Source organism: Diorhabda sublineata, chromosome 9 (genome assembly GCF_026230105.1).
Source record: "Diorhabda sublineata isolate icDioSubl1.1 chromosome 9, icDioSubl1.1, whole genome shotgun sequence".
NCBI classification, from domain to species: domain Eukaryota; kingdom Metazoa; phylum Arthropoda; class Insecta; order Coleoptera; family Chrysomelidae; genus Diorhabda; species Diorhabda sublineata.
Window position 1 is genome coordinate 19697355 of NC_079482.1, and position 19868 is coordinate 19717222.

The 19868-nt window shown below is 32.8% G+C and overlaps 2 protein-coding genes across 2 annotated transcripts; both read left to right on the forward strand.

The window, feature by feature from the left end:
- Window positions 1-4027: 4027 nt before the first annotated feature.
- LOC130448821 (beta-galactosidase-1-like protein 3) lies at window positions 4028-6720 on the forward strand. Its single transcript, XM_056786361.1, has 2 exons — window positions 4028-5055; window positions 5723-6720. The coding sequence occupies exons 1-2, from the start codon at window positions 4068-4070 to the stop codon at window positions 6676-6678; spliced, it is 1944 nt and encodes a 647-aa protein (XP_056642339.1). The 5' UTR covers window positions 4028-4067; the 3' UTR covers window positions 6679-6720.
- A 4992-nt stretch (window positions 6721-11712) lies between these two features.
- LOC130448822 (beta-galactosidase-1-like protein 3) lies at window positions 11713-18002 on the forward strand. Its single transcript, XM_056786362.1, has 4 exons — window positions 11713-12200; window positions 14899-15457; window positions 15540-16121; window positions 17588-18002. The coding sequence occupies exons 1-4, from the start codon at window positions 11733-11735 to the stop codon at window positions 17956-17958; spliced, it is 1980 nt and encodes a 659-aa protein (XP_056642340.1). The 5' UTR covers window positions 11713-11732; the 3' UTR covers window positions 17959-18002.
- Window positions 18003-19868: the final 1866 nt, after the last annotated feature.

The following is a 19868-nucleotide window of genomic DNA, read 5'->3' on the forward strand; positions in this document are numbered from 1 at the left end:
ACTTCACTATTGTCGCGAAAAAGTAAATTCGAAACACGAGATGACTCCACTATTAAAATTCATGATAAGAGATTTTTCATGAAAATAGAAAGGGTAGGAAAACGGATAAGTCAACTTATAGGTGCGTGCAAGTGAAGCCTGTGGTGTAGTAAGGGTACCTGTCAGCGACTTCTACCTACCGAAGACAGAAATAAAAATAAGATTGATCATTTAATACATTTATTCTATTTAAATGTATAGATCAAAACATGTTTTATATTTAATAAAATAAATAAATCAAATCTTTGTCCCTTATAAAAAGAATAATTTCATTATATAATTGTTTTTTTGTTTCTATAAAATTGGTTTGTTTTGCAATAAAATGTAATCTAGTATTGCTCTTATTAGATGATGGGGTGTGAAGAGCGCACAGGCACATTTACAAAACATTACGTGCATCTAGCGCACACTACCTGTGCCTAATCCGAAAGATCGTTCGACGAGCGCTCAAGAAAATTTGATCTGCTGGAATGAGTGAATAATTATTATTAATTTTTTTCAGATGAATTGCTTATTGAACTAGTAAAAAGTAAAACAGGCTTATACGATTCGCAATCACCTCATTATAGTGGTAATAATTAGGAAAAGAAAATGTAGGGTGAATGTGAACAAATAGTAGAGCTAAAAAAAGTTTACGTGAAAATTATGATAATCAAATTTGAGAGTTTTTTTTTTCATTTCTATCAAGCTATTATATTTCGCTACCAGAGCACCGATATTTCCACAGAATTAAAAAAATTCTTGAAAATTTCCCTCGTTTCGAATGCTTCCCTCAGTTTGTTTTCTCCTAGTATTCTTAAATTCTGCATATTGTTATTCCTATTTTTTGTATCTTTTGAATAACGAAAACACGTTGTGATGTTGTCTAAGAGATTTATCATACTAGCGAATTGCGAGCGTCTTCAAAGCGGAGCGGGTGCGCAACGATCACGCAACGCAGATCGCTGCGAATAGCAGCGTGGACGCCATGTTCTACTGTCGCGCACGTCTCACTTCAGTTCGTACAAACACGCTAATAACACGTTACTAAAACGTTGCATTTCTGCAACTCAACCGCGACGTCTTCGAGTCGCAGCCACGAGGTATTCGCGGCGCATTCATTGCGCGCTCGCTCCGCCCTGCAGCCTCTTGCAAACCGCTGGTATGGTAAAACTGTAAGAGTAACTTGCCTCATATTTCAATACAAATTTCAAGTTACTACTTTGACTTTACCCAAGTCCCAAGAGTAAAACTTAGTTTCTAATGAATATACATTTTTGTTGAATTTTGAGATAAATCGTGAGTCCCCGCTGGATGAGGGATGTCACTAAAAATTATTGTTTGGGAAAATTTTGTAGAAAATTAAATAATAGGACCAATATTCATCGACTAAACTCTCAATGGAGTACGATATTTCTATTTCTCGTAAGAAATATTTACGCATTTGGATTATTTGGTGTCAATAAGATGATGTGTTTTCCTATTTAATAAGAGCTCTCCGTGAGTAAATTTCCAGGCAGATGGGTAGGTAGTGTATTGATTCGCTACCTGGATTTCCGGATCTCCATCCTTTAGATTTCTTTATATGACAAATGTTGAGCATCTCAAAACACGAATAAGAAATGCGTGTGAATCAATTTCGTCCCAACTAACTAAATATAAATGTTCACAACAAATTTCGATAGCATTTAGGATATTTTCAAAATGTAAATGGACAACTGTGTGAAGGTTTTCTTGATTGAAATAATCAAATTCAATGAATTTATTACTCGAATTTTATTACTTTATATTTTATAAAAATGACAATATTGACATTTTACGTAATTCCAAATTGCGAAGCCCTATATTGTGATTGTGTGTGTAAAATATTCTTTTTCCTCTTAAGGTATTTCAAAGGGTACATCAATTATCATAATTTTTTTGTAAAATTGGTACCCTTGTTTTTGTATTCTGTCACCAACAGTCTTCAAACATTCGATATACAGTGTGTTTACTTAAGTTGGAACCATATGGAAAGCTTTTTATTAGTGGTTTTATAAGAAGTTCTACATGGTCCAAAAGTTAAAATTCAACCATCAGATATTATTTTTTTAAAGTAGTATCCGAGGTTTGTCAAAAAATTTTAATCTTGTGCAAAAGTAAAGTATCTTTATTTTTTACAATTCAAATGTTATAAAGTAAAGTTGTTTTGAATTAAAAATTATATTCAAATATGTAATTACAAACATTTATTATGAAAATTCATGTGATTTGTGATTATTTACCAATCATTCTGTATTAATTATTCTGGCGGAATAAAATTTAACGCAATCTTGTTTATAACATAACAATAATAATGGCAAATTTACTAAATCATGTGTTAATTGTTGGAAACAATTACAAAACACATAGAGAGGCCGCAAATATTTTTAATAATAGACATTCGCATAGAAACATCAGGCATTCAACAAAACAACAAAAATTTTAAATAAACTTAAGGCTTGTGGAAGTATAAAAAATAAATTTAAGAATAAACGGGTTGCGAAAGAAGTGATGTGTTCTGTCGTAGAAGACCCAAAAATGCAATCCTAACTACTTCAGTAAGTAAAGATACAGTGGCAAATTTTTTGAAAGGTAATAAATATCATGTATACAAACCCCAATTTGTACACACGTTACTACCAAGGGATTACGATATTCGTTTTGAATTCTGCGCTCTGATCCAAGGAAAGCTGGATCAAAACCCGATTTTTACAAGAACTATAATATTTTCCGATGAGGCAACATTTTCTTCAAACGGAACCGTTTCATTACAAAATTGTCGCTAGTAGTCTAACAGTAATCGAAACTTTGTAATAAAAACTCGGAACCAATATTCTTTTAAAACGAACGTATGGTGTGGTGTGTACAAAAATTAATTGGACCTTTTTTTTTCGACATTCCTTAAATGCCGCACAATACTTACAATTATTAGAAAATCAAGTAAGTGATTTTTTGCACGACCTTCCGTTGCAATAACGTATGACAATATGGTTCCAACAAAACGGTGCTTCCATCCATAGTACACTAAACGTTAGAGAACTCTTTGAAAATATGTTTAATGGCAAGACGATTCACAGGTATTCAGATATTTTTTGGCCTCTTAGGTCTGCTGATTTGTCTCCCCTTGACTTTTTTATGGGGTTACTTAAAGCAGGTTTATCAGCAAGGACCATTTGTTGATGCAGACCATTTGGAGAGAGGATTCTATCTGAAGAATGCCAAAAAATTACTCCAAATATGATACGGAAAGTAATACAAGAGTTGGACAAAAGAACAATTAAATGTTTACAACGAGAAGGTGAATATGTCGAAGCTGTAGAACAATTATTGAATTAAAATTTAATTATGTTTGTTTCTGTTTAATAAATATTGTTTGTATGGATTGTACAATTTCTACAATAAATAATTATTCTGCATTCATTACGTTTGTAAATTGCAAGGTTATTCATAAACAGTGATGAATAGAAAGGTTACCATATTTTTAACAGGTAAGAGAGATAAATTGAATGATTAGTAAATAATCACAAAACCTGAATTTTCATAATAAATGGCTGTAATTGCATATTTGAATATAACTTTTAATTTTAAACAACCTTACTTCATAACATTTCTCTTAAATTTATCGTATACTGCTTTAAATAATTAATATCTGACGATTGCATTTTAACTTTTGAACCATGCAGAACTTTTTAACAAGAATAACTTTTTCTCATAAAAACACTAATAAAAAAGTTTTCCATATGGTTCCAGCTTAAGTAGACACAATGTACAGTATATTCACTTTCAATTTAATACTATTCAATTGGGAAACAAGTAGATATTATAAATGTAGATTGTATCATATTGCTAGATACTCTTGGAAACGAATATTTCTTTGTATCCCTCGTATTATTTAACCTAGATAATATAAATTCCTGCACTTATATTGCCGAGTATAGTTATTATTTTACACACGTCACATCACGAATGCGTCTTGCGCATTGTTTACTGAGTTTATTTTTATTTGTAGTCAGTTTACGATAACAACCATGTCGAAAGGTACTTTAAAATTACGAACGTTATATGAATATTTCACAGAAGGGGGAATAAAAACCGGTCTTAGTGATAGTAAACCTCAATTCACATTAAACAACAAAGATATTGTCATCTATAGTGGTGCTTTACATTATTTTCGAGTACCCAGAGAATATTGGAAAGATAGGTTAAGAAAATACCGGGCCGCCGGCTTAAACGCTGTTGAAACATACGTACCGTGGAATTTACATGAATATCAAGATGGTGTTTACGACTTCGGCAAAGGGGGAAGTGATTTTCAAGATTTCCTTGATATAGGAGAGTTTATTAACTTAGCTAAAGAAGAAGATCTGTTCGTTATACTTCGACCGGGTCCGTATATTTGTGCCGAATGGGACTTTGGTGGATTACCTTCGTGGTTACTGAGATATGAGGGAATAAAGTTGAGAACAAGCGAACCACAATATATTAAGCTCGTAGAAAGATATTTCAAAAAACTTCTGAATATAGTATGTCCTCTTCAATTTACTAGAGGTGGAGCCATAATAGCTTTTCAAATTGAAAATGAATATGGTAATGTATATGATGGGGTAAATGAAATTGATAGAAAATATTTAGAAAAATTGAAAGATATTTTACACCAAAACGGTGTAGTAGAATTACTTTTTACATCGGATACGCCTTCTAATGGATTTCACGGCACATTGTCTGACGTACTAGCTACTGCTAACTTCCAAAATGAACCATCCAAAGAACTTTCTCTTCTAAAGAAATTCCAACCCAATAAACCCTTAATGGTGATGGAATATTGGACTGGGTGGTTTGATCACTGGGCAGAGAAGCATCATACTAGAACAGTTGAAAATTTTGGCTCTGTTCTGGAAGATATCCTAAATTTCGGAGCGTCTATCAATTTTTATATGTTTCATGGTGGTACTAACTGGGGTTTTTTGAATGGAGCTAACTTGGAAGACAAGTCCCTCACAGCTATTGACAATGGAGGTAAGTAATTCAAACTTTTAATCGAACAATTTAAGACTTCGACTTAGGAAGACAGAATGACAACGATTTCTCTATCCTCCGAGGTTCCAACTCGGCTCTGCGCATTCTCAAGCATGCGCAGTATAGATAAAGCGTATCGATCGAGAGAAAATGAATATTGTCGGCACCCCAACGGAGAGGCGTTTTTTCCCCAACCAATTGTCCATATAGGAGTATTAAATATATGGTAAAAGTATCTTGTATGTCGGATACGGCAACAAATAATTTGTGACATGTTTTCAAATTTGACACTTGACATAAAACTAACCAAAGTTTGTTCCAATTGATTCTTGTGTACAAGCTCATGAGCGTCGAAACCTTAGACAAGGAAAGAATTCTAATGGGTTTTGTGCACAAGGTACTTAATACATTGGAAAGCCACTATTTGTAACGTGTTTTTTTGGCGCAAGCAGTTAGTTGATTATTCTATTATATATAATTCTCCTATATCCAGTAAAGATATTACTCTTATATTTAAGTATATTCACCCAAAAACTAGAGCTATTAAAGTTGATAACATCGTTTTTTGACTGATTTTGCAATTTTTTTATTCGTGTTGTACTTACTAACAAAGAAAAATATCAGTTTCGTTTTATGCTTTATTTATCATTAAATTTTTCATTTTTAGGTTTCCAACCAGATGTTACCAGTTATGATTATGACGCCCCATTGTCAGAAGCAGGAGATTACACGGATAAATATAATAAAACCAAAGAAATAATTAGTAAATACAATAAATTGCCTATAAAACAACCCATGATGCCTGAAATATGTAAAAGAATAGCCTATCCCAATATAGAAATTATTGGAGAAATATCTCTAAATGATATTATAAAACAAAACCAGGCAGTACAAATTGAAAAAATGGTACCTATGGAGTTATTAAATATAAATAATAATTCTGGTCAGAGTTACGGTTATATAGTCTACAGAAAAACAAATATTGATATTTCTAAAAATTCAATTTTGAAAATCGAAGGACGTGTGTGTGACACTGTTTTGGTTTTGATAAACGGAGAACTAAAAAATAAAATTATTACCACCAAAGATGATTTGAATGGATTTGGCTATTGGAGAGTGAAAGACTCAACACTTGAACTAGGTGATCGGGATTACAAAAATGCAACATTGGATCTCGTTGTTGAAAACTGGGGAAGGGTTAATTATGGATACTTACAACAATTTAACCAATTTAAAGGAATATGGCAGGGTAATGTACTGATAAACAAGGAAGTAATACAATTCAATGAAGCCATACCACTACAATTTGATAAAAAGTCTACAAAAAAATTGATCGATTGGCAAAAACCGAGTTTTACTGTTGGACCTAAATTATACAAAGGTGTGTTAAATATAGACGAACCAAAAGATACATATATAGATATGAGAGATTGGATTAAAGGGTTTGTGATTGTTAATAATTTTGTATTGGCTCGATATTTAACACTAGGTCCCCAACAAAGTGCATATTTACCTGCGCCTTTATTGAAAAAGGGATCAAATGATATTTTTATATTTGAACATTTTACACCTGCTAAATTGATCAAATTTACTCAAGATTTAATACATGAAGTACGCGAATGATTGTTATCTGTATTTTTTTTATGAATAAAGATATATATTTTAGTAGTTTCAATATACATACACAAAGAGTCCTCCTGAAATCCCATTTCAGCTTGCCAATGATCTGAAGACTAACTTCAAAAACCTCATTCCAAAATCTTGGCAGCATTACATAACATTCACCCATCTACTTCTCACCTTTCCCCTTAACTTTTTGAATAGGAGAGAAGCTGTGACAATAAGAAGACTCCCCATCAACCACCCAAAACTTACGGCTATTTGATATCTTCAAAAAGTCGTCCTGTCTGCCAAAGTTGTCACGTTCCTGTGTCTTTTAAGCACATCCTCACCGACTGTAGAGAATACTCTACTGCATACCAGCAGTTTGATATGAAAACCAGCCTCAAGGAAATATTTAACTACCCGACAAAAATGAAGAAAATCATGGAGTTTTTTAAAGCCACCAAGATGTATGAGAAAATATAAATAATTCACGTAATAGATTTTGTAACAGTCATTTATTTAACTTTGTATCATATGATTGTTTACTTGTGCCAATGACTAGCGCTGTACAGGCAGCCATTTCAGCCAAGAAACAGAAGTGTGTGCACTTGAATTGTTTTGTTATTGTATCCTTTTTAATTCAAGTTCATTCACTGTACCTTTTAAAAATATTAATATGGGACATATGTGTCCCATCGGTTTTTATTATTGGGATATTATTGTTCCACTGGTACTTCAAAAATATCTATGCCCAATTCTCAAGAAATGTCATTTTTATTAATATTAATAGAATTTTTGAACGAACCAGATCGGAGGATACAGATGCAGATGTGCCTGGCTTCTCTGGCAGTGATAATTATGAAGAATTGGGACAAAATCCTGGAACTTCAAAACAAACCAGGGTTCCTAAACGAAAGCTGTCTTATCTATCATATATGTCCCACCCTCGAAAATGACCCTACATTTAAAGTTTTTACAGGAGGGGTAGAATATTGTTATTTCTACTTTATTTGACACTTTAAAGTCATGATTTACCCTTTTTTGGAAAGGAAAAACTGGTATTGAGAAGGTTAGATAACTGCTTAAGATTAGTGATTTTACGAAAGTTATTAAAACCAAATATGAAATGGTGGTTGCGTACCTGGTAGAGGTATCTGTCAACTGTTAGAAATAAAACCGACAAGGTCTCTGATGCTAGACGATAAAAAACGAAGTCAGTATCCTCATAAGTTGATAGATAACTATCTTGTTATGTTATTCAAGTCATCAATTATTGATTTCTTCATTCAATTATTTCGTTTTATATGTTCTTGTATAAAAATAAGTGTATAAAGCAACTCGATGACTATGTTCATATGAATCCTTGGATTATACCTCTTGTCGCGAAAAGAGAGAGATTTGCTGGAAAAATTTTTTGGTAGATAAGGGAAGTTTGGAACAGAAAATGCGATTACTGGAGTTAGCCCTGACATAGGATTTGCTCCTCTGCAGGGCTGGAGTTGTGAAGGTAGTGTGGGGTTGTGTTTGCTGTCCTGGATGGAAAGGGAGTAAAGCTGCGACTATTGGCCGGAAGAGAACGAAAAGACAGTAAAAAACGTCCTTCTCGGTTTGGGACTTTTTTTTGTTTTTTGAAACATCTTTGTTTTGATTTTTTTAAAAATTCAATTTGAATGCGGGGCGGGCTTTAAACAAGGATAGTATGAGCATTTTTTCAATAATTGGGAAAAATTTGAAATAAAAGCTTGTGCTATGATTTCTCTAAACGCCGTCAGCCGCGTACAGCGTCACGCCTTACGCCGCGTCACTATGCTTACTATAAAAAAGTATTGATGACGTTGACGGGAATCCGTAGGCGCCTTTAAAACTGTTTGCACCGCATCTCTAGTCATTTCAAACTATTGTAGCGGAAACTTGAAACTCGATGAAGAAAAAAACGAATTATTAATGGAATCAGTCCAATGTTATTATGCATTATAAATTAAAAGTGATAAGCACCAACTTCTTCTGATGTAGGCTTAAGATGCCTTTTTGATGCCAGTTGTGTTATGTATTCCCGCACAAGTTTTACGATATATGTGAATTTTTCTTGATTGACACGAAAATATTCAATAAATTTCGTATTGTTGTCTTTTAAGTGTTCCATTATCAAATTTAGAACCATCCTTCTTCCTTCCTCTTCATAAATATGTAATCGGTGCCTTGTTACTCTGATTTTTCTTCGTATGCGGTCATTTTGTATTTCCTCTTTAAAATCGCCAAAAGTGGAATTTGTATCCAATTTATATCACACGACTACACACTAACAGCCGTCGATCGGAAGGAGCATAGGATAAGCGGCCTTAGTAGCTCAATAAATTTACAATATCCAATATATTATTATCAGCGAAATTTAAGCATAATTTGAATAATTATAATGAACTCGGCGTCAGTTTATTTGAATGCCTTTTATAACCTTTAGTCTTATCGTAAAATGAATAAGTGTTTCTGGTGATATTTATCAAATGATTGCTACGGGGGTTGTCTGAGAAGTTTCCAGTCTTAACCTAAAGTTGCCAGCAATCACCAAAATATACAGAGTGAGTTTTATATATGAAACGCCTCAATTATCACAGAGCGGCTTTTACGATTTTTATAATGATTTATAATTATTATTATTGAAAATCGGTGAATGTCACAATGGATCGTTTATCTGGAAAAGAAAGAATTGATATTTGAATGATATAAGGATATGGTGATAGAAGGCGTAGAAGTCAACAAGAAACGTGTAATATCTTTAATAATTTATATTTTAACCGAAATCCCATACCAAGATCTAGTATCAGTAAATTAGTATTTAAGTTCAGTAAAATATTATCTAAATTAGGGCGCAGATCAACTGAAAACAAATCTTTAGGTGTTTGTGTCGAGTTAGAAGACGATCTACACTTCAGTACTAGACAAATATCCAGGGAACTTGAAATTCCATCCATACAAAGTAATTTTGTTCAAGAGTTGTTAGAAGACGATTTTGATTGACCTAATGATGGAAAAATGTTACAATCCAAACGATCCAAATAAATAATGTTATGTTTTGCGATGAGGCCACTTTTTATATTAATGGAAACGTAAATCGGGATAATTGTAGTTACTGGTCACGTAACAATCCTCGTTGGATGTGTGAATCCAATACCCAATATCCCGAAAAACTGAATATATAGGCTGAAATAATAGGCGACAAAATAATTGGTCCCTTTTTCATTGATGGTCACTTAAATGGTCCGGCGTATTTAGATTTATTGGAAAATAGTATTATACCTGAATTGGCTAGGATATTTCCAAATCCAAGTTTTCAATTCCATTAAAAAACTTCATTATTAGAAATTTTGAGGCAATAACACTATCCCAAACGACAATATTTGGCTACAACAAGATGGTGCTCCACCTCATTATACGTGGGTGGTGAGGCAATACCTAAATAATGTGTTTTCCAGAAGATGGATTGGAAGGCGTGCTTTGATCGAATGGCTCCCGCGATCACCCGACTTGAATATTTTAGACTATTTCCTGTGGGGTCACTTAAAAAACATCGTTTATAAAACATAACCTGCCCATATTCATGTATTGCAAAGTTTCAAAAATTGCATGGCTTGTTTTACTGAAGTAAATGGACAACATTTTGAGCATCTGCTGTAATCGCCTTTACTGTATATTTTCTAAAATTCGTAATTTTTCTACTTCTTAAATGTAGATTTACTTCTTTCATGATACAAAAATTTAAAGATTTGTCTTCAGTTATTGTAGGCTTACTGCGCCATGATTTGGATAAATATTTTACTGCACTAGTTTCATTAAACTTACTGACACTAGACGTTGTTACGAGATTTGTATTAGCACATAAATTATTAAAGATTATTCAAATTAAACGAGTTTAATCAATCGTAGCCATCTCAATGTACAACATTTATTGTGGAGATACTGTACATGTAGCTATAGCTCCGAAATTATGGCATTTAGGTATAGAAAATGTGAAACAAAAAATAATCAGTATTTCTTGAAGATATCTAAAAACATAAAATATACAGAGTGATCCTTTTGAAATAACAAAATTCATTGTTTTTCCAGAGAGAGGAAAGATCTGACAACAATGTAGATACCACCATAATTCTGGTCGTATCACAAGACAACAAGTTGTTTCCGAGATAATTGAGGTGTTCCATATATAAAACTCACTCTGTTATATAAATGAAAGAGGAGCTGGACACTGTGTACCGAAATTCTGCACCATCATTTATTATTGTAAAATTTTCGGCAGTTGTTTCTTGATGGCTAAAAAAATGCATAATTACATACAAATTACGTACAATCAATTGTACGGATTTTTTTTGTCCTCACGCCTATAGTTCCATACTTAGATACTTGGAAGAATGTTTATTTTGGAAAACTTACGCTTCACTGTGATCTATAAAGGCCGCTTGACATAATGTAAGTAAGTCTCTGTAAACAGTAAAAGTAAACAAATTCCTAACCTCAAATTTTTACAAATATTTTGTGCCTAGTTTAATAACGAAACTAAGTTTTACGAAACTTGCATGAAATAAAAACAGCACAAAACCGATAATGTCAAGATCTTACATGAAATAATCAGCTGAACTTCATCTGCGCATGCTTTTGATCAAGAAATATTGCGGCTTGCATTGCAATGCACGTTGTATTGCATCGTGCGAAGCGGCCTTAAAAATCCATAGTTCGATTATTCTTTCACTATAAAACATTTTTAATAGCAGAGTAAAATACGCAAGTTCTCATTTAAAATAGATAGAAACTATAAGAAAATACTTATTTTAATCACTTTTGCCGTTTTATTACCTACAAATTGTTCATCGTGCAGAATATTTCTCTTTAATAGCTGCTGTTTTACATACCCACACTTTATTTTAACCCTCGTAATTTGATGAATTTTAATATAATCTGTTAGTTCCTATATATATCAGATTTGTATTTAAAAGAAGGAAATGGGCAACAGGATTGATAATATTTATCTATTACACAGCATTTTATTTCCGAAACAATTATACATATATCAGCCACAAGTCATGTTTAACATACTAATTTTTGTTTTTTTACTTGTATTTACGGATAGTTCAGTGTCAGAATTACCTACTTTATATGAATATTTCACAAAAGACGGAATCAAAACGGGATTAAGTGATAGCCATACTTATTTTACGCTTAATAATAAAAACATAACAATATTTAGCGGAGCCTTACACTATTTTCGAATGCCAAAATTGTATTGGAGAGATAGATTGAAGAAATATAGAGCAGCTGGTTTAATAGCTGTGGAAACTTACGTGCCTTGGAATCTTCACGAGTATCAAATTGGTCGTTTTGACTTTGGTTCTGAAGGGAGTGATTTTGAGGAGTTTTTAAATATAGTCGATTTTTTAACATTAGCTAAAGAAGAAGATTTGTTTGTTATTTTACGTCCTGGTCCTTTCATTGATTCTGAGTGGGATTTTGGGGGCTTGCCTAGCTGGTTACTGAGATATGAAGGAATCAAGGTAAATGCTTTTTCATTGTATACATTAAACATCAGCTACTGTTTAGCTGGAATCGCTGCATTCATTAGTGATATTCATACTGAACATACTCTTTACATTACCACTACATCAACATCACAATTACATAGTATAAGGCGCGATTTGAGAACCAAATTATTATCTTCAGTCACAGTTATACTTTACAGTCCACTATCTTATTAGATAGGTATTGGAATTTCTAGACCTAGTGGACATTCTTTGCCGCCAATAATATACAGAGAATGAGTTTTTTAAGTGACCCCACAGGAAATAGACTAAAGAAACAGGTGAACAAAACAATCCAGATCTGAATGTCAATCACAATCACAAGGGTACGAGATGAACGAAATCAACAGAGACAATTATAACGGAGAAAAACGCGTAGATTCATAGTAAACAGACAAATTGTCCAACAAGTTCTTCGAGCATTTACATCAGATTTATTTCTTCGACTAGCATTCCAGTTCCAGCTCATTTCAAAGTGGTTATTGGACAACTATATGTGGCGTATTCTCGCCTAATTAATAGTGAAAATATGAATAATTATTTTTGATGTCTTGACAGCTATCAAGAATATTAATTTGAAATATACTCGTTACTTTAATAAATAATAGTTTATCAAGTACATCCCTAGACACTTATAGTAAGTTAGTTATTTCGTAGATATAATTTAAATAGCAGAACAACGTTTGCCGGGTCAGTAGTTACATATAAATCGCATCTTACAAATTGAAATTAGGACAAAAGAACATACCAAACATACCGGTACTGAAACTTTATAATGAAGACATAAAAATGGAAACAACAATGAAATTTCTCGGAATACTATTCGACCACACACTAAGCTGGAACTACCATATTAGAAACCTTCTCCTAGCTTGCAACAAACGACTGAACTTACTGAAAACGCTAACGAACAAAGAATGGATGCAGATCGACAAACATTACTAACATTGTACCGAACACTTATTCGATCAAAACTAGATTATGGATCAATTGTATATTCAACAGCAAACAAATCGCTACTGAAAAAACTCGACAGCTTTCACAACTCAGCCTTACGTTTGATAACAGATGCATTCAAAACAACACCAGTGGAAAGTCTGTACTGCGAATCAGGGGAACCATCCTTGGGAGACAGAAGAATATATTTGAGCCTCACATATGCAGCCAAACTAAAATCCAGTCCTCCCAATCCGATCCTCCAAAACTGCTTCTCCAAGAAATTCCCAAATCTTCTTTCAAATAAACCCAGAACCCCCAAACTTTTTTATGCTAGAATTCGATCATATCTAAGCGAATTAAATTTCTTTATTCCTGAATGCCTTCCTATCGAATCTTCTCAAACTCCACCATAGACAATAGGAAGCACGAAATTCATTACCCATCTCACCTCTTTCGACAAACACCACACCAACCATAAGCTAATCGAAGGACACTTAAATAACATACTCAATGAGTACAAAAACTTTGTACATATTTACACAGACGCATCAACATATCAAGACGTTACGGGGATCGCAATCATTACACCAACCTCCAAATATATGATAAAAACTCCTCAAACCCTATCCACTTTCACTGCTGAATTATACGCAATATATCGAGCTACCCACTTCCCCGCTTCATCAAACGAGCCTAATCATGTCATACTCACAGACTCTCTTAGCTCAATCCAAATTCTTCAAAAAATTCACACCACAAATCCATTAGTAATCAAAATCAAGCAAAAACTAAAATACATACAAGACAACAACAAAAAAATAGTATTCTGTTGGATCCCCTCACACATTGGAATAAAAGGAAACGAAGAGGCAGACCTGGCCGTTAATGAAGCAGTAATTAGTGATAGTGCGGAGTGCGTGAACTTTTTAACTACTACCGATATTAAAACAATCTTAAAGCGTAAAGTGTTTAATGAATGGGAGATCAAATGGTCAACATCCACACACAAACTTCGTGAAGTGAAAGACTCAATAAAACCATGGTCAATACTATCGAAAAATCGCAGAGATAAAGTTCTTCTAACACGTCTGCGTCTAGACCATACGCGACTGACGCACAGCTACTTATTTGATGCGAAACCCGAACCAAAATGTAGCCACTGCAATTGCAAATTAACTATAAAACACATAATCGTAGAATGTCCATCTCTTAACAAATCTACCACTCGGAACAGTACGTGAAATTTTAGGACCAAAATACAACATTACTTACCTTAAACAAATCTCTATCATACAATTAATTTAACAATTAATCATAGATTAAATACTTAATCTTTACTAAATCGCTAATAACCAGTATACGGTTGATGCGAATTTTGTAATAAAAAAAAAACGTGAAATTAGATTAGAGAAGTTTTTTACCAATACTTACCATTACATTGTCTGACACGTATAGTTAAACCTTCAGTTTCTGTAAACGTTCACTTGGTTATTGAAACACGCATCAGACAGTGAAATTTTGTAATGATGAGTGCTGTCAATAATGTCTTTAGTTCGAGAAGAATGTTTAAAAGAACTATCAAATGCGATCAAAAAAGGATGATTCCTCCTAATGGTGTTTTATTTACAAGACCTTTTTGATTCAACCTGTATTCCAATTTTCTAGATTTGCTAAACACTTGCAGCGTTTATAAACGAACACATTGTAATTATCTAGTACATCTAATTTTTTATAGGTGAGAACGAGCGATAGTGTTTATATAAAATTTGTGGAAAGGTACTTTAAGAAGCTTCTTGAATTGATCAAACCGCTACAATTCACTAAAGGTGGACCGATAATTGCACTACAAATTGAAAATGAATATGGGAACACAAACGATCATATACATCCAGTAGACATCAACTATCTCGAAATTTTAAAACGAATTTTACGTAAAAACGGAATAGTCGAACTACTATTTACTTCTGACACTCCCTCTAATGGATTTTCTGGTACCATTCCGGGAGTTTTGGCCACAGCTAATTTTCAAACACAACCAATCAAAGAATTGAGCCTTTTAAAGAAATTTCAACCGAATAAACCTTTAATGGTGATGGAATATTGGACGGGTTGGTTTGATCATTGGACAGATAAGCACCATACTAGATCTGCTGAAGAATTTGGAATTGTTTTAGAGAAAATATTGAGTTACAATGCTTCTGTAAACTTTTATATGTTCCATGGGGGCACTAACTGGGGATTTATGAACGGTGCTGAACTAAACAACAAATCTGTATCAGAGATTGACAATAAAGGTATGTAGTATGTCAGGTACATCAACATTGAATCTATTCGATTACAAAAATATAATAAATTAATAATATATTTTTCTTATAGGCTTCCAACCTATAGTTACTACATACGATTACGTTGCACCTCTTTCAGAAGCAGGAGATTACACAGATAAATATTTTAAAGTGAAAGAATTGATTTCAACATACAATACCCTAAAAATCAAGCAGCCTTCTATGCCAGAGCTACATCGCCGTATAAAATACCCTCAGGTTGAAATTATTGGAGAATTATCACTAGAAGACATTATAAATCAGAGTTTTCACTTGAACATCGATAATTTATTGTCCATGGAATTATTACCAATTAACAATAACTCAGGACAAAGTCATGGCTATATTATTTACAGAAAATCGAATGTGTATATCCCATCAAATTCGACTTTACAAATCGAGGGTAGAGTTTGTGATACGGCGCTGGTATTAATAAACGGAATATTGAAGAATAAAATCCTGGATTCGAAGGAAGATCTTAACAATTTTGGTTTTTGGAAAATGAAAGACTCTTTTCTTCATCTTGGACAAGACTCGTACCATAATGTTACTCTGGACATAATAGTAGAAAATTGGGGGAGAGTCAATTACGGATTTTTAGAACAATTTAACCAGTTTAAAGGATTATGGCAAGGTATTTTCCATTTAATATTCAATCAGAAAATTAGACCTTATGTTTAATCGCTATAACAATCTGGAGAATAGATAAAGTTTATGAATAGTAAATTTTACCATGAGAGGCAATATTTCGAATTACAAGGTAAACAAGTTAGTCCTGGAAAGCTGGGGAAGCCGCATCATTTTACACTACCACTACATCAACGCTCACAATTACACTATTTTATTCGCGTTTCGATAACAAAGTTATCGTCTTCAGAGTCAAAAGTGGAGTATGCCTTTAGCCCCAAAGATTTTCCCGAATTTTCTAACAAATTCCCCTAAAGCTTGCAAGCTTAGCAAAGGGCACTCAAAGTTTGAGTCTTACGCTGATATCTCCTTCATTTTTGCTTGTACAAAAAAATTGTGTGAAATTATAAACCCTATAAGTAACATAATAAAGATGATGTTTGTAAATTTTGAAATTTCACAATTTAGATTTTTATTTTAAGCAAATTCCAAAGCCGAGAACCGGCCGCTAAAAAAGGCACACATATATTATTGGAAAAGGTAGTATTCAAATATACGAAAACAATGATATAGGAGTTATAGTCACCAGTCAGTCACTTGACTAGGCAACCATTTTTTGATTTTTCAAATTTTGGTATAGTTCACCTTTTTACCATTAGAGGCCACATTTAAATTAGGCAATAAGACAGGCCGCATAAGCTGATTGACCTAAGAAAGTGACTTTTGTGAAATTATTATAGTTTTTCTATAGATTTAACAATTTATTGCATTATATAGAAAAAATAAGATATAATACTACAAAATTTTAAATATAATATACATATAAAATATTATAGAAAAATAAAATAAAAAATATTTTTTTATTCACTAAGTTAGTGACTTATTTGGCTTTGTTTTTTGTTTGACAGTAATTGTATATTTGGATCAAGCTTCGTAACACACAGCTTTAATTGATCCTCTAAATGTGCATCTGTAATTTGCGTTCTTAAATTTGTTTTTATTTTTGACATGAGAGAAAATGTTGTCTGGCAACTGTAGCTACTTCCGAAGCCGGAAAGTAAACGGCGAGCATGTTCTCGAAGGCATGGATATTCAACAGCCTTTTTCCAGATTTCTATGGGATACTATCATCCCCTAAATCAATTAACTCCATTCGTAGTTCTGCAGGAGTAAACAGTATATTCAGCTTTAGACTGCTGCGGAAGAGTGAGACTCATACACATTTCGATTTTGAATATGTTTGAAATATCCAGCAATATTTAGTTAAACTTACGTTGATTGGTTACATATTTTGATTGAGTAAGTGTAAAGAAACATCAGATTAATGTTATATAATTTTAGCTTTTACTTTGATTTTCTTTTTGAGAATGTTAAGACACGTCTAATATTTTCCACAAAATTCTAAGAAGTTTTTGTTTCTTTTTTCACTTTTAAAAAACACCTTCAGCTTCTGTTATAAGAATATTTTTACAGGTAACGTGACTATTAACAAAAAAAATGTTCATTTCAATGAAATTATACCGTTACAATTCCAAAAGAAATGGATACAAAAATTGCAAAATTGGTATAAACCTAAGTTTGGAGGGGGACCAAAATTATATAGAGCTATCATAGAAATTGATGATCCTAGTGATACTTATATTGACATGAGAGACTGGAATAAAGGAATTATTATTGTGAACGGCTTCGTATTAGCAAGATATTTGAAACTAGGACCTCAATTAAGTAGTTACTTTCCTGCTGCTCTTATGCATAAAGGACCAAATGAAATATTAATATTTGAGCATTTTGTACCTGCAAAAACGATAAAATTTGTAGAGAATTTGATTTTTAAGGATATGTAGTGTTGGATTACTCAAATATATTAAATTGATCATATTTTGATTAATTGATCTTATTTTTTATTTCTCCTATCATTTTTACTACCACGTATTGTGCTCATATACACTCAATATTGTTACGAACGTGTCTCCGCCCTAGAGCCGGTCCTGCCTATATGTATTGATTCGGCGAAGGAGCGCGTGGCGCCTTTGACTTACTTTTTATAAACCGCGGAATCCGTTAGATGTTTATTTCTTTTATTTGTTCCTTTTGAATAATTTCTAGAAAGGTCTATTTATTTGTTTATTTCTTTATATTCTAGAAGTTTGGAGAATTCTATTGATGGTATATAAATAAATAAATTTATGTAGCGCAGTTTAGTTCAGTTTATAATAAATAGTCGTAGTGAACAGAACGAACTAGAAAGTAATCGAAGAATTTAAATAAATGATTTAAGTTAGTTAACTGATAGTGATAAGTGTATTATTATAAGTTAGTGTAGTGTATAGTGATTAAATAAGTTAAGAATGTAAAATACATGTAAAAAACATTACATTGGTGTCAGAAGTGGGATATTGTACATAAATAGTAAAATAAACATGGCGAAGTTACTTTGTAACCTGAAATTGACGGAACAGGAAGACGAACTGTATATCGATGATTCCAACGGATTCATCATAAATATATTGGGAGCTGTACACACAGTATGATGTAATAACTCAAAGAAATAGTCATTTCTCCTATACATAATACATAAAAACAATTTAGTGTTCAAATATTGCAAATAGTATAATATCTAATGTCACTATAGTTTACAACTATACAGGACGGCTCAAACTAAAATCGATTATTTGCTACAGCTAGTTTAATTTCCAAGGCGTCGAGTCTCGCGTAGATAATATTTTAGATACCGCTGTGGTTGTATACAACTCGATTGTGAAAACATTCATATAAAAAACATTTAAATTTGCCAAATCGCAGTATCACTCAATACGGTATAAACTATCTTTGGTATATAGACAGATACCTACAATCAGAAGAGAGTTTGCTGGTGAGCATAAGAATGAGCTACAACTAGAATAAAAACTGAAAATAAATTGTCTAATGTGGTTAATTGTCATAAATAGTTGACAAAAAAGTAGAACTGCCTGAGAGTCTAAACCTGTCCAGTCGCGAATATTCTTTAGTCCTGAAGCCTGTCGTCTGCAAGGACCACGTTTTCCCTCGATTTTTCCTTCGATCAGAAGTTGCAAAAGTCTGGATTTATCATTTCTATATATGTATCCCAGATACGACGTTTATAATTTCCGTTATGTATGGCCTTTGCGATGACCATAAATAAATCACAAGGCCTGTCGTTGGGAGATTGCGGAATCAACTTTCCATGTTTCGCGCATGGACAATTATAAGTCGCGCGTCGGAAAACCGTTATCTTTGTTCACTTACGCACCACAAAACCAAAATTATAATTTATCAGAAAGCTTTAAATTGATTAACAGACTGTATCATAAATGTATGTGTCTGTTAATATCAAATTGAAATCTTATAAATAGCCAATATTTGAGGAAGTATTTTCAGGAGCATTTTTTTATTTGTTTTAATAAAAAAGAAGATTCCTTTTGTTTTTTTCAAGTTTATTTTGTATTAAAGTTTAGGTGTTTGTTTATCGATTGAGGGGGTACGAAGTTTGCCGGGTCAGCAAGTATAAAATATAAACATTTAAAAAACAAACATTTAAAGTACACCATTGATAAAATATGTTAGCTATTCCTAAAAATATAATATACTTTGTATTGAATACATACTTGGAAATATTTTTTTTTCATTACCTCTCACTGGAGAGCCCATAATAGAGCAAGGGCTCTTTGCAAGGATTTTCTACATGCCCCGCACTTGCTTAATCCGGCACTGGAGAAAGTAAGTACCAAACTTC

What these genes read in the sequence shown, in the direction of transcription:
- LOC130448821 (XM_056786361.1), top strand. Translation starts at nt 4,068, where the DNA reads ATGTCGAAAGGTACTTTAAAATTACGAACGTTATATGAATATTTCACA. An exon ending in CACAGCTATTGACAATGGAG is followed by an intron (nt 5,056 to 5,722) that starts GTAAGTAATTCA and finishes TTTCATTTTTAG; the next exon opens with GTTTCCAACCAGATGTTACC.
- LOC130448822 (XM_056786362.1), top strand. Translation starts at nt 11,733, where the DNA reads ATGTTTAACATACTAATTTTTGTTTTTTTACTTGTATTTACGGATAGT. An exon ending in TGAGATATGAAGGAATCAAG is followed by an intron (nt 12,201 to 14,898) that starts GTAAATGCTTTT and finishes AATTTTTTATAG; the next exon opens with GTGAGAACGAGCGATAGTGT. An exon ending in GTTTAAAGGATTATGGCAAG is followed by an intron (nt 16,122 to 17,587) that starts GTATTTTCCATT and finishes ATATTTTTACAG; the next exon opens with GTAACGTGACTATTAACAAA.